Source organism: Elephas maximus, chromosome 11 (assembly GCF_024166365.1).
Source record: "Elephas maximus indicus isolate mEleMax1 chromosome 11, mEleMax1 primary haplotype, whole genome shotgun sequence".
NCBI classification, from domain to species: Eukaryota; Metazoa; Chordata; class Mammalia; order Proboscidea; family Elephantidae; genus Elephas; species Elephas maximus.
In genome coordinates, this window is record NC_064829.1 from 99,367,020 (window position 1) to 99,380,406 (window position 13,387).

At 51.0% G+C, this 13,387-nt stretch overlaps 1 protein-coding gene across 2 annotated transcripts; it reads left to right on the forward strand.

Annotated features, from left to right (window-relative positions):
- Window positions 1-5,912: 5,912 nt before the first annotated feature.
- On the forward strand, window positions 5,913-9,678 carry BAX (BCL2 associated X, apoptosis regulator). 2 transcript variants are annotated; one of them, XM_049901672.1, is made up of 6 exons: window positions 5,913-6,004; window positions 6,556-6,607; window positions 6,695-6,841; window positions 7,368-7,503; window positions 8,890-8,994; window positions 9,517-9,678. In XM_049901672.1, exons 1-6 carry the CDS (start codon window positions 5,971-5,973, stop codon window positions 9,619-9,621), a joined length of 579 nt encoding a protein of 192 aa, XP_049757629.1. In that variant the 5' UTR covers window positions 5,913-5,970; the 3' UTR covers window positions 9,622-9,678. The 2 variants fall into 2 exon arrangements, with proteins under 2 accessions (XP_049757629.1, XP_049757630.1); XM_049901673.1 differs by lacking the exon at window positions 9,517-9,678 and adding an exon at window positions 9,430-9,516.
- The last annotated feature ends 3,709 nt before the right edge of the window (window positions 9,679-13,387 follow it).

A 13,387-nucleotide genomic window follows, 5' to 3' on the forward strand; every position in this document is an offset into this window, starting at 1 on the left:
GCTTTCATTTCTAATATTAGTAATTTGTGTCTCTTCTCTTTTTTCCTTGGTTAGCCTGGCTAGAGGTGTATCAGTTTTATGGATCTTTTCAAAGAACCAGCTTTTGGTTTCACTGATTTTCTCTATTAATTTCCTGATTTCAATCTCATTGATTTACTTTCTTTGAAGCTTGGCGTGCCTCCAAAATGGCATTGTTGTTGTTGTTAGGTGCTGTTAAGTACGACTCACAGTGGCCCCATGTGACAGAGTAGAACTGCCCTATAGGGTTTTCTAGGCTGAATCTTTAGAGGAGATCACCACGCCCTTCTCCTGTGAAGCTGCTGGGTGGGTTTGAACTGCTAACCTTTTGATTAGCAGCCAATCGCACAAGCGTTGTGCCATCAGGGCTCCTTGTGTATGTAGGCCATATTATCCTAGGTGTATTAGTTATCTGTTGCTGTGTAATAAGTTACCCCAACATTTAGCAGCTTAAAACAACAATAAGCAAATTTATTGTTTCATACAACTCCTGAGGGTCAAGAATCCACAAGTGGTTCTGGCTCAGGGTCTCTCCTGGAGTTGCAGTCAAGATGGTGGTTTGGGGCTGCAGTCATCTGAAGGCTTGACTGGGGCTGAAGGATCCACTCGCAAAGGAACTCATTCACATGCCTAGAGGCCTTGGTACCTAACCACATGCCTTTCTCCAGAGCATTACTGTTTGAGTGTCCTTACAACATTGCAGCTGGCTTATCCTAAACCAAACGATTTGAGGAGGAGCAAGGCAAAAACCAAAATGACTTTATTATTACTTTTTTAAATAATATTTTATTGTGTTTTCAGTGAAGGTTTACACAGAAGTTTAGGTTCCCGTTCAACAATTTCTACACAAATTGTTCAGTGACATTGGTTAAGTTCTTCGCAATGTGTGTACATTCTCATTGCTTTCATTCTGGTTGTTCCATTTCCACTAATCTGGTTTCCCTGCCCCCTTACATTCTCATCTTTGTTTTAAAGTAATTGTTGACCATTTGGTCTCATATACGTGATGTTTTCAAGGAGCACGGTACTCATGGGTAATATTATTTTCTGAGCCAATTTGTCATTTAGTTACAAGGTGACCTCAGGGGTTGAGTTTTGGCTCAAGGTTTGAAGAGTATCTCAGGGTGCAATGACTTTTATGACCTAAACTTGGAAGTCACAATTTGATCACTTCCATCATATCTTATTGGTCGCACTGGTCAGCCCTATGAAATGTGAAGGGGACAACACAGGGGCATGAATACCTAGAGGTGAAAATCATTGGGGGCCAACTAAGCAGTGGGCTTCACAACTTCCATACACTGTCTTTATTATTGTAAATGGTTTCAACTTTAGATTTCACTAAAAAACACCCCTCCCCGCCATGGCTTTACTGTTTAGGGATCTGTAGCTACAGTGAAAGTAAGAATGAGCTGTGGTGGTTCAGTGGTAGAATTTTCACCTTCCATTAAGGTGACCCCGCTCCTGTTTGCAGCCAGTGCACCTCAGGTGCAGCCACCAGCTGTCTGTCAGTGGAGGTTTGCATGTTGCTGTGATGCTGAACAGATTTCAGCCAAGCTTCCAAACTAAGACAGACTAGGAAGAAAGGCCTGGTGATCTGTTTCCGAAAATCAGCCGATGAAAACCCTGTGGGTCATAGCGGTTGGATCCTATTGTGCACAGGGTCACCATGAGTCCAGGGCCAATTTCACAGAAGCTAACAACAACAATTCACTGGGCTGGAATAAAACACACGGATAAAAGACAGCTGCAAAGTCAGGAAACACTATTACTCCCAAGGATATGCTTTCTAACTCACTAGGAAACTTTGTTCTATAAAATCTTAAAGCATTTGCAATTATATTAGTAAAAATGAAACACCCTACTCTTGCCTGGAAGATCAAAGTTACTTGACACAACGTAGCAGGTAGCAGCCTCTATTTCCAACCCAAGTACAGAGCTTCAGGTAAAGGGTTTCTGGAGAGACACAACATTCCACATCCACACTCTTCTCGTACTTTCTAAGGAAACAGGACCCTTGTTCCCCTTCACACTCCAGACCCAATGTTTACCCTGGTTTGCTTTGGGTCTGGACTCCCTGGGTGGTGCAAATGGTTAACACACTCAGCTGCTAACCGAAAGACTGCTGGTTCAAGTCCACCCAGAGGTGCCTCGGAAAAAAGGCCTGGCAAATTACTTCCGAAAAAGCAGCCATTGAAAACCGTAGGAAGCAGTTCTACTCTGATGCACGTGGGGGTGCCATGATTTGCAATTAATGAGACAGCAAGCGGTTTTGGTGTTTTAAGCCTATCTTTAATTTTCACTTAACCCTGTTGTTGCTGGTTTATGCTGTCAATTCTGAATCACAGAAACCCCATGTGACAGGAGAGAGCTGCCCATAGGGTTTTCTAGGCTGTAGTTTTGATGGAAGTAGGTCACCAGGTCTTTCTCCTGCACAGTTACTGACTGGGTTCCAACCGCCAACCTTTCGGTTAGCAGTCAAGCACTTAACCATGGCGCCACCAGGGCTCCTTCACTTAGCTCTACCCTTCCCCACAATCTGAATAAGTCCTATCTTTTCCTTTGTTTGTTGACACGCCCTGTAGGTCCTTTGGTGTGCAGTCTTCCTCGTTGCAATGGATCAATAAACCTGACTTTGTCATATGCCCCCTGGTGGCGTTAGGCTAATTGGGCGAGGACACCTACAATCTTCAATTGTCATGCTCCTGACTCTCTTCAGCACACCATCAAGGCCTCTCAGATCTGTCCCTGGCCACACATCCTGCCCCCTCTGTCACTATCTGATCATCTGAGTTTTATCCATCAGGTTTGGCTCTGATAATACCTTACACCACAAAAAAAAAAAAAAAAATTGCTGTCCAGCCTACTTTGATTCATGGCAACCCCATGTGTTGTCAGAGTAGAACTCTGCTCCACAGAGTTCTCAATGACTGCCTTTTCAGAATTGGATTGCCAGGCTTTTCTTCTGAGGTGCCTCTGGGTAGACTCGAACCTCCAACCTTTCAGTCAGCAGCCAAGTGCATTAACCGTGTGAACATGGAGTCATTGTGAGTTAGTGTTGGCTTGACAGCAACTGGTTTTTGGCTGTATAGCATATAATTCCAGATGTCTCGGTGGTTCCCAAGAGGAATCATTGATTTCTCCCTCGCGGATCTGTGGGTCAGCTGTGACTCAGCTGGGCTTGGGTTCAGGTCTGCATCCTGTCTTTTATTCTGTAATTTTTATGGGAGCAGATCACCAGGTCTTTCTGGCGCAGGGTCACTGAGTGGGTTCTAACCGCCAACCTTTCGGTTAGCAGGGTAAAGGTGGGCCTACCTGAGACACGCCCTCCTCTTGTGGAGTTGAGGTGCAGGAGAAGGCGAGGGAAACAGTCAAGGCTTCTTCATGCCTCTGCTCTGATTAGGCCATGACAAGGGCAGGGAGGGAAGGAAGATTTGTGAACAACTAATACTATCTACCAGTGTATTGGAAACCCTGGTGGCGCAGTGGTTAAGTGCTATAGCTGCTAACCAAGAGGTGAGCAGTTCGAATCCGCCAGGCACTCCTTGGAAACTCAATCGGGCAGTTCTACTCTGTCCTATAGGGTCGCTATGAGTCAGAGTCGACTCAATGGCAGTGGGTTTGGTTTTGGTTTTGACCAGTGTATTAAGGAGCCCTGGGGGCACGATGGTTAAGAGCCTGGCTGCTAACCAAAAGGTCAGCGGTTGAAATCCACCAGTCATTCTTTGGAAACCCGAAGGGACAGCTCTACTCTGTTATGAATCAGACTTCACCACATCCGGTTTGGGTTTTCTTGTTTTGGTGGTGCAATGATTAAGCGCTCAGCTGCTAATCAAAAGGTCAGCAGTTCAAATTCCCCAGCAGCTCCTCGAGAGAAAAATGTGGCAGTCTACTTCAGTAATAATTATAGCCTTGGAAACCCCCTGAGGGAGTTCTAAGGAACCCTAGTTGCACAACAGTTAAGCACTCAGCTGGTAACCAAAAGGTTAACAGTTCGAACCCACCCAATGGTTTGGCAGGAGAAAGACCTGGCAGTCTGCTCCCGTAAATAGTACAGCCTAGATAGCAACTCGAAAGATTAAACAGGAACCATAGAGGGCAGTAAGTTTATGTAATGGGAGAGGAACAATTCAGAAAAGGAGGGTGAGAATGGTTGCACAACTGGAAGGATGTAATCAATGTCACTGAAATGTACATGCAGAAACTTGTTTCCTACGGCTGCTGTAGCAAGGTACTACAAACTGGGTGGCTTAAAACAATGGACTTTACTGTCTCACAGCTCTGGAGACTAGAAGTTCGAAATCCAGGTATCAGCAAGGCCACCATGCTCCCTCTGAAGGCTCTAGGGGAGGATCCTTCCTTGCCTCTTCCTAGTTTCTGGTGTTTCCCAGCAATCTTTGGGATTTCTTGGCTTATAGACGCATCACTCTTATCTCTGCCTCCCCCTTCACAAGGCTTTCTGTGTGTCTGTGTGTTTCTTCTCCTGCTTTACAAGGACACCATTCATACTGCACTATGGCCTACCATATTCCAGTGTGACCTTGTTATGGATTGAATTGTGTTCTCCCAAAATATATGCTGTACATCCTAACCCTGGTTTACAATCCCACTTAGGAATGGGTCTTTTGGTTATGTTAATGAGGCAGGATTAGTGTAAGGCATGTCTTGAGTCAATTTTTTTTTTTGAGATATACAAAGAGCAGATTAAGCAAGCAGAGATGGGGAAAGATGCCATGCCACATAAAGATCACGCAGGAACCAAGGAATACACTCTGAGAAGACAAAGACCTTCCCCCAGAATTGACAGAGAAAGCCTTCCCCTAAAGCCAGCAGCCTGAATTCAGACTTCTAGCCTCCTGAACTGTGAGAAAATAAATTTGTTAAAGACAACTTCTTGTGGTATTTTTGTTATAGCACCACTAGCTAACTGACAATATATTCAAAGACCCTATTTTCAAACAAGGCCACATTTCCAGATACTGAAGGTTAGGGCTTTAACTTATCTTTTTGTAAGACATAATTCAATGCATAACAACTACCTTTCTTCAGTTGTTCAAATCAAACTGTTCTTGCAAGGTCTAGGGCAAATATCTCCTCTTTGAAGTCTGCTCTGAACATTGGAGGCAAAGAATGGTCTTTCTTCTCTATGCTCACCAATGCTCAATTATGCATTTTTTAAGCAATACATTTTGCAAAATTACTATGAATTTGGCAGGACACTAGTTTCCGGGGAATTGAGGTGATCTACTTCTGAAAATCAGCCAGTGAAAACCATATGGATCACCGGGTCCCATCCGCAACTAATCATGAAGATGGCTCAGGACTGGGCAGCATTTTGTTCTGTTGTGCATGGGGTTGGCATCAGTTTGGGGCCGTGCAAACCAGCATCTAACAACATACCCAGTTAACCACTACCCAGATCAAGATATAGTGCATTCCAATCACCCCAGGAGCCTCTGCGCCTCCCAGTCTATACCCTGTCAATCTAGCACTATAGATTACTTTTGACACTTTTTCAACTTCATATTCCCTTTTTTTCCACAGACACACATATACTCACGAGCTTTTGTTATCTAAAACGTCCTGCCCCAATACACGCTATTTTTGCTCTCCGATGCTGTTGCCTCTTCCCTGGGTAGGCTCAAACCATGCCCGAATCCTCTGAAAATACTGAAGGAATGCGAGTCTTAGTCGGGGGAACAGCTTCAAAGTCTTTCCATAAAGGGTGGTGCTGAAAGTACCGTCACGTGACAGGGCTTAAGCCCCTCCGGGGGCGGGGAAAGAATCAGTCACGTGGCCCGGGCGGCCCTGCGGGGCAGTGGCCAGCGGCGGCCATTTTGCGGGGCAGCCACGTGACGGACGCACGTTCAGTGGGGGCGATCACGTGACCGGGGCGCGCTGCGGCCGCCCAAGCGGACCCGGCGAGAGGCTGCGGCGGCGGGAGCGGCGGTGATGGACGGGTCCGGGGAGCAGCCCAGAGGCGGGGGTGAGGCGGGAAGCAGACGGGCGGGAGGAGGGCAAGCCCCCTCTCACCGGCCAGCCCCGGGATCCGTCCTCCCGGCCGGGGATCGTGGGATCTCCTAACACTCCGGGGCAGAAACTCCCCGATCAGGCGCTGCCAGCCTCCAGCCCCATCTACCCGGGAGTCCCCGGCCTCTGCCTCCCGATCCCTTTCTGCCCGGCGCTTCCCGAACCCCCAGAACCTGAAGACCCCAGAATTCAGGCCCCCGGGCAGGCCCGGGCTTGTCGCGGCATCACTTCCTGCCTCTGCCCCCAGTGGGAGGGGCGGTCCCGCCCCTGCCCCCTCAGGCCAGGGGTCTGGATACTTTGAAGATTCCCTTATCCTCCTCCCCATGAAATAAGTAGGATTCAGGCCCAGGCTCCTGGGCCTCTTTATCTCCATCAGGGACTATCTAGCAAGGACCCAGGAGTTCGTAGCCCTAGCCCTCTGCTCCTTCAAGGAACATGAGTCTCCCCAGTCCTCTGATCCCCTGGTACCCAAGAGTCCAGGCAGCTCTTCCCTCCTGTCTCCTCTAGGGCCCACCAGCTCTGAGCACATCATGAAGACGGGGGCCCTTTTGCTTCAGGGGTGAGTTTGAGGTCTGATTATTGTGGAGCGGATTTGAGACGTGACACCCCATTCTGATTCTGCATCCCCACTCCATTCCCATTCTAGTTTCATCCAGGATCGAGCAAAGCAGATGGGAGGGGAGACGCCTGAGCTGGCCCTGGAGCGGGTGCCCCAGGATCCATCCACGAAGAAGCTGAGCGAGTGTCTCAAGCGCATCGGGGACGAATTGGACAGTAACTTAGAGCTGCAGAGGTGTGGCCCTTGGGACCCAGAAGGCCAGCCACTGGTCCCCTCCTCCCTCAGATCCAAGGTCCAGGCCCACAGCCCTTTTCTTCTCAAACCCAGGAGTCCAGACGCTGGTCCCCTCCTCCCTCAGACCCAGGCATTCCAACCCCCACCCCTCCTTCCTCAATTACTGGAGTTTACACCCCGCCCCCTCCTTTAGGCCCAGGAGTTTCACCCTACCCCTCCTCCCTCAGACCCAGGACTTCCCACCCCACCCCCTCCCTCAGACCCAGGAGTCCAGGCCCCACTGTTCAACTCAGCATTCTGGATTTTCAGCCTTCTCCTCTTCCAGGATCTTGAAACTCACCTTTAGGGAGTCATTTTTTTTTTCCCTACTTGCCTCAATCTCCATCTTCTCCCCTTCCCTTGCCTCTTGCTTTTTATTTTGGCCTGCCTTGGGCCTCAGTTTCCTGATCTTTGTATGGAGTTGATGCCCAGATCCCTGCGCTCTGCCTGACCCTCCCTCCTCAGCACTGCCTTCCTTTTCCTCCAGGATGATTGCAGCTGTGGACACAGACTCTCCCCGCGAAGTCTTTTTCCGAGTGGCAGCAGAGATGTTTTCCGATGGCAACTTCAACTGGGGCCGGGTTGTTGCCCTTTTCTACTTTGCCAGCAAACTGGTGCTCAAGGTGGGCGGATGTAGAACAGTGTTCCTGTCAGACCTGGGAGAACCTGGGCATCACGAGGTCAACCCCTGAGGTGGCCCAGAGGCCACAGAGGGAAAGGAGAGAGACAGTTGTAGGCCGGTGTCTGCTCCTTATTCATTTATTCATTCAGCAAACATTTTTATGAATCCTGATATGTGCCAGGCCTTTACTCAGCTCCAGGAACACAACAGTGAACAATATAGGCTGGGTCCCTGCTCTCATGGAGTTCACCCTTTATAATGAGAAGGAAAACAGGGTGATGTGATTGAATAAAGTGGCCGGGAAACACTTCTAAGAGGAGGTGACATTAAAGCCAAAGTTGGAGTGACAAGAAGGATACAGTGATATAAAGATCAGGGGAGAAAGGCATCCGGGTAGAGGCAATAACAAGTGCAAAGGCCCTGAGGTAGGACTGAACTTGGTGTGTTGAGAGACAGCAAGGAGGCTTATGTGGTGTGGCTGGAACAGAGTGAGCAAGGAGGAGAAAGTGGCAGGTGAAGGCAGAGTTGGTCAGGGGCAGATTGTATGGGGCCTTTTGGGCCACAGTCAGGATTTTAGTTTCATTCTGAGAGTGATTGGCTGGTTTTCGGCAGGGGAGTGAGATGATGTGATTTATGAATTTAAAAGACGACTCTGGGACAAATGGTTAAGTGCTCAGCTACCAACCAAAAGGTCGGCAGTTCAGACCCACTCAGAAGCGCCTTGGAAGAAAGCCTTGGTGATCGGTCGGCTTCTGAAAGGTCACAGCCATGAAAACCCCATGAGTGATGTTCTACTGTGTAGCTCGTGAGGTCGCCATGCGTCGGAATCAACTCTATGGCAGCTGGTTTTGGTAGCAAATATGGGAAGCTCAAGGAGTTGAGAGAACAGATAGTGGTGGGGGAGGAAGGGTCTTACCTGGTGTGGAGGTCAGAAAAGCCCTCTCTGGGAACGTGACATTTGACCTGAGCTTTGAGGGGTGAGTGAGAATTCACTTTTTTGAGGCCTATTGTAGGTAGCAGCCTCTACAAGTACAAAGCCCCTGAGGTAGGGAAGAGTTTGGTGGGAATGAAGAAACAGAAGAAGGTCAGGGAGGGACAGAAAAGCAGCAGAAAGTGGAATGAGATCAGGTGAGACCCTTCACTCACAGTCTCCTGGGCCCGGCTATGCCTTTAGGTCTTTATTCCAAGGGCACTGGGGAACCACAGACGGCTGTTCAGCAGGGCAGTTGACAGTGATGTGACCCGATGTACCATTTATGGAGCTCACTCTGACTGTGGACAGAAAAGAGATAGCAGGACGAGGGCGGAGCTGAGAAAGGAGGCTTGGGGCTGCTATCCCCAGGCACTGGGGTCAGGTCTCTGTCCCTAACTCACCCATTCCCCGCAGGCCCTGTGCACCAAGGTGCCCAACCTGATCAAGACCATCATGGACTGGACGCTGGACTTCCTTCGTGAGCGGCTGCTGAGTTGGATCCAAGACCAGGGTGGTTGGGTGAGGCCTCCAACTCCTCTCCCCTGCCCCCAGTTCCCCCAGGACCCCTGGGCCTTCCTGAGCCCCCCACAGTGGTACCTCCCCAACCCCATTTCCAGACCATCAAACATGGTCTTTAATGCCTGGTTCCTTAAATTGGTCTGATCAACCCAATTTGTCTAGTACCTGCTGACCTTTCATTGACCTGTGACCTCTGACCTCCCTGTGACCCCAATCCAACTGGTGCCTTCTGCCCTCCCTGGTGCCTGCACTTCCTCTAGAATGCCTTAAGTCTATTGATAACTCTTTAACCCCAACTCTTTTAAAAAACCCCTTGTCATAGAGTTTCCAAGAAGCACCTGGTAGGTTCGAACTGCCAACCTTTTGGTTAGCAGCCGTAGCTCTTAACTACTATGCCACCAGGGTTTCCCATTAATCATAGGGTCTTGCCCCCAGTGACCTCTGACTTCTCCTTGGCCCCTCTGCTACTTCTTCCCTGCCCCTGGCCGCCATGTGGAGAAGTGACTGCTGTCCTTGTCCCAGGATGGCCTCCTCTCCTACTTTGGGACCCCCACGTGGCAGACAGTGACCATCTTCGTGGCTGGCGTGCTCACTGCCTCACTCACCATCTGGAAGAAAATGGGCTGAAGCCCCGGTGGCCTTGGACTGTGTCTTTTCTGCATAAATTATGACATTTTTCTGGGAGGGGTGGGAATGAGGGGGGGACATGGGTATTTTTCTTACTTTTATAATTATTGGGGGAGGGGGGTTGGTCTTGGGGGGCAATAAACCTCCTTTGGGCCACATGTTGGAGTCTGAGTCACTGGGCCTCTCCCCTCCCTGGCCATGAGAGGGGAGCAGACCTCCCACACTGTCACCTGCCCCACAGCTTCCACAGGCCATGTCCACTGCACACGCAGAGGGTCGCTGTCTCTCTGGGTTTCTTGGGGACTAGGGCTCTCCCTGCCTCCGTACTCTTGAGACATCTTTTCTGAGGGTGCTCAGTGCTCTGTGGGGCTGAGATGAGTACAGTCCCAGTCCTGCCTTGTCTTCCTCTCTCTTTGAATCTGTGTTTCCCCTTCTCTCTGGGTCTCTGTCCCCCTCTCTTTCTGGGTCTCTGTCCCTGTCTGTCTCTGAGTTTCTGTCTCCCTCCCTCTGGGAACAGGGGCATCTGGCATTCCAACATCACAGGGTAGGATAATGTGTTTCCTCATGGAGGCAGCACTGGGGCAGGAGGCGGCTGGGGGGAGGGGGGCTGGACCTGGAAGCTTGAACACAAGGGATCACAGGAAGTTGCATGTTTACTGAGGTGGAGGATGGGGGGACAGTGGAGGAGGGATAGGCGGACAGACTTCAAAAGGCCTTGGAGGATGGGGCCTTGGGGAGCCAGGAGGTCTAAGAGCAGGGGAGGGCTCTGGAGCCCTGTGGTGAAGCTACTGGACCAGGGCTCTGGGCTGAGGGGGCAGGGCCTGGGGACTGATGGGCGGGGGGAAGAGAAGGAGGAGCTCTAGGGTGGGGCCCAGTAAAGGAGGGTGGAGGAACCCTCCGGGAGAGGAGCAGGCTTGGGGAGTGTTGCTGAGCTCCAAGAAGGGAAAGCAAAGACCCAGGTCTGGGAATCTGAGGAAAGAGGGATTAGAGAGAATGAGAGATGGGGCGTGGGGTGAGGAGAGAGTAGGCATGGAGTCCCTGTTCCCACTCTCTGAGATTCTGTCCCCCTCTCTGGGTCTCTGCCATTCCTTCCTGCTCTTTGTTCTTCTCTCTCTGGGTCTCTGTCCCCCTTTCTCTGTCTGGGTCTCCATTCTGTCTGAGTATCTGCCCCCACCCTGTGTCCCTGTCCCCCTCTCTCTGGATTGTGGTCCCCCCAGGTCTCTCCACCCCCTCTCTCTGAGTCTCTGCCTCCTCCTCTCTGGGTTTCTGTCCCTCTTTCTCTGGGTCTCTGTTCATCTCTCTGGGTCCCTGTTCTGTCTGAGTATCTGCCCCCACCCCCCATATCTCTGTCCTCTCTCAGGGTCTTGGTTGCCCCCCCAGGTCTCTCTCACCCTCTCTGAGTCTCTGCCTACCCCTCTCTGGGTCTCTGTATCCCTGTCTATCTGCCCCCCTGCCCTGGGTCTCTTTCCTCTTCTCTCTCTGGGTCTCGATCCTTCTCTCTCTGGGTCCCTGTCCCCCCAGGTCTCTTTCCCCCACTCTCTGTGGGTCTCTGTGCCCCTCTCTTTCTAGGTCTCTGCCCCCCTTTCTCTCTTTGGGTCTCTGTCCCCCTTTCTCTAGGCTTCTGTCCCCCTCTCCCTGGGTCTCTGTCTTTCTCTCTCTATCTCTGTTTCTCCCTCTCTGGGTCTTGGTCCCTCCCCCAGGTCTCTTTCCCCTGCCTCTCTGAGTTTCTGTCCCCCTCTCTTTCTCTCTTGAGTATCTGTGCCCCCCACCCCCATGTCTCTGTCCCCCTCTCTCTTTCTCTGGGTCTCTGTCCTGAGTATCTGTCCCCCTCCCCATGTCTCTGTCCCCCTTCTTCTGTGTCTTGGTCCCCCCCAGGTCTCTTTCCCCCTCTCTGAGTCTCTGTCCCCCCTCTGGGTCTCTGTACCCTTCTCTCTGGGTCTCTGTTCCCCTCTCTCTCTGGGTCTCTGTTCCCCTCTCTCTCTGGGTCTCTCCCCCCGACCCCGGTCTCTGTCCCCATCTCTCTCTGGGTCTCTGTTCCCCTCTCTGGAACTCTGTCCCCCTCTTGGGTCTCTCCCTTTCTGGTCTCTGTCCCCCCCTCTCTGGATCTTTTCCCCTTCTCTAGGTCTCTGTTCCTCTCTCTCTAGGCTTCTGTGTCCCTCACACTTGGGTTTCTGCCCCCTCACTCTCTGTTTCTTTCTCTCCTGCAACCTATGGTCTCTACCCCTCTTCTGATCCTCTCTGTCTCAGCCCCTCCTTTCCCTCCACTTGTGGACACTTTCAAAATCCCCTTTCCATAGGTGGGGCTTGCCTGGGGCTAAAGGTCTTTAGGCTGAGGAATGACAACTGGTCAATCAATAACTAGGCCTGACTAACTAGGTGGCTCAGGTCACTTACCCTCCCCCCTCCCCCATGTGCTCTCCCCAGAGACACTAAGTCCAAGCCAGACACCAAGTCAGGTGAGAAATGTCGGAGATATATGAGCTGAGACTGAGCCCCTGACCCAGAGAGAGGGAACGCTATGGCCACAGGAAGAATCTCCAGGAAAGACATAAGGGAACTGAGATAAAGTATGACGTGGAAACAAAAACATCTTGGGGGAGGGGGCCACAGGCCTGGTTCTGAGGGTCTCAGTCAGACCAATTGCAGCTGGCCCTGAGGGGATGAGGTCAGGGGAGGGGGGCCCTCCCACCTCAGTCCTGGTCCCCTTCCTGTGCCGAGCTCACCATGACTCAGCATAGCCACTCACCCAGACGGCCTTTGTTGTTGGGTGCCGAGGACTCAATTTCAACTCATAACTACCCCCATATTACAGAGTAGAACTGTCCCATAGGGTTTTCTAGGCTATGATCTTTAGATCTTTATGGGAGTATATTGCCCGGTCTTTCTTTCACAGAGCTGCTGGGTGGGTTTGAATTGCTGACCTTTGGGTTACGAGCCAAGTACTTAAACTTTGTGCCACCAGGGCTCCTTAACACCAAAACCAAACCCATTGCTGTAGCGTCACTTCTGACTCAGGGATCACCTTTTGGTTAGCAGGTGAGCTCTTTAACCACTGTGCCACCAGGGCTCCTATACACGCCCCTTAGGGACCCCAGATACTGGCCCAGCCTTGGCATCCACAGATCCCCTGGGTGAAGGGCTACCCCGCCTGCACTGGCTGGCGTGGCTGCTCTGCCAAGCAGACCTGACCTCTTACCCCTCCCCTGTGACTTCTGTTCCTATGCCACATGAGCTACCTCCATTACCGACTCATCTAGGGTCCAGTTGCTGTCTTTGTACCTTCCTCCTCTACACAACCAGGAGACTTGGTTGGGCAGTGATTAAGCGTCTGGCTGCGAACAGAAAGGTCAGCCTTTCAAACCCACCCAGCAGTTCCGTAGGAGAAAGACCCTGCTTTCATAAATATTACAGCCTGGAAAGCCCTATAGGGCAGTCGTACTCTATCACTTGAGGTCGCCATGAGTCAAAACCTGTCTTGATGGTACTCAACAGGGAGCTCCTTGAGGGCAGGGCCCTGCTTTGAGTCAGCTCTGCCTTCCCAGTCCCAGTATGAGCCTGGCTCACTTAAAAAAATGTATGTACAATGAAGACAGTCTCCTCCTAGGTCCCCAGGCTCTCCTAGTTTCCCGAGAGACCCTGAAGTAGTGCATATTGGGCTGGACACCCAACTACCTCTGAGAGGTCCCTTCAGGGCCAGAGAGAATTTCCACAGTCTTTAGACTGCCTCCAAAACAAAGAAACCCAATACGATCAAGTCGATTCTGAC

Coding starts and splice junctions, on each gene's coding strand:
- BAX (XM_049901672.1), top strand. CDS start 5,971: ATGGACGGGTCCGGGGAGCAGCCCAGAGGCGGGG. Junction 6,005..6,555: donor GGAGCAGCCCAGAGGCGGGG/GTGAGGCGGGAA, acceptor TGTCTCCTCTAG/GGCCCACCAGCTCTGAGCAC. Junction 8,995..9,516: donor TCCAAGACCAGGGTGGTTGG/GTGAGGCCTCCA, acceptor TCCTTGTCCCAG/GATGGCCTCCTCTCCTACTT.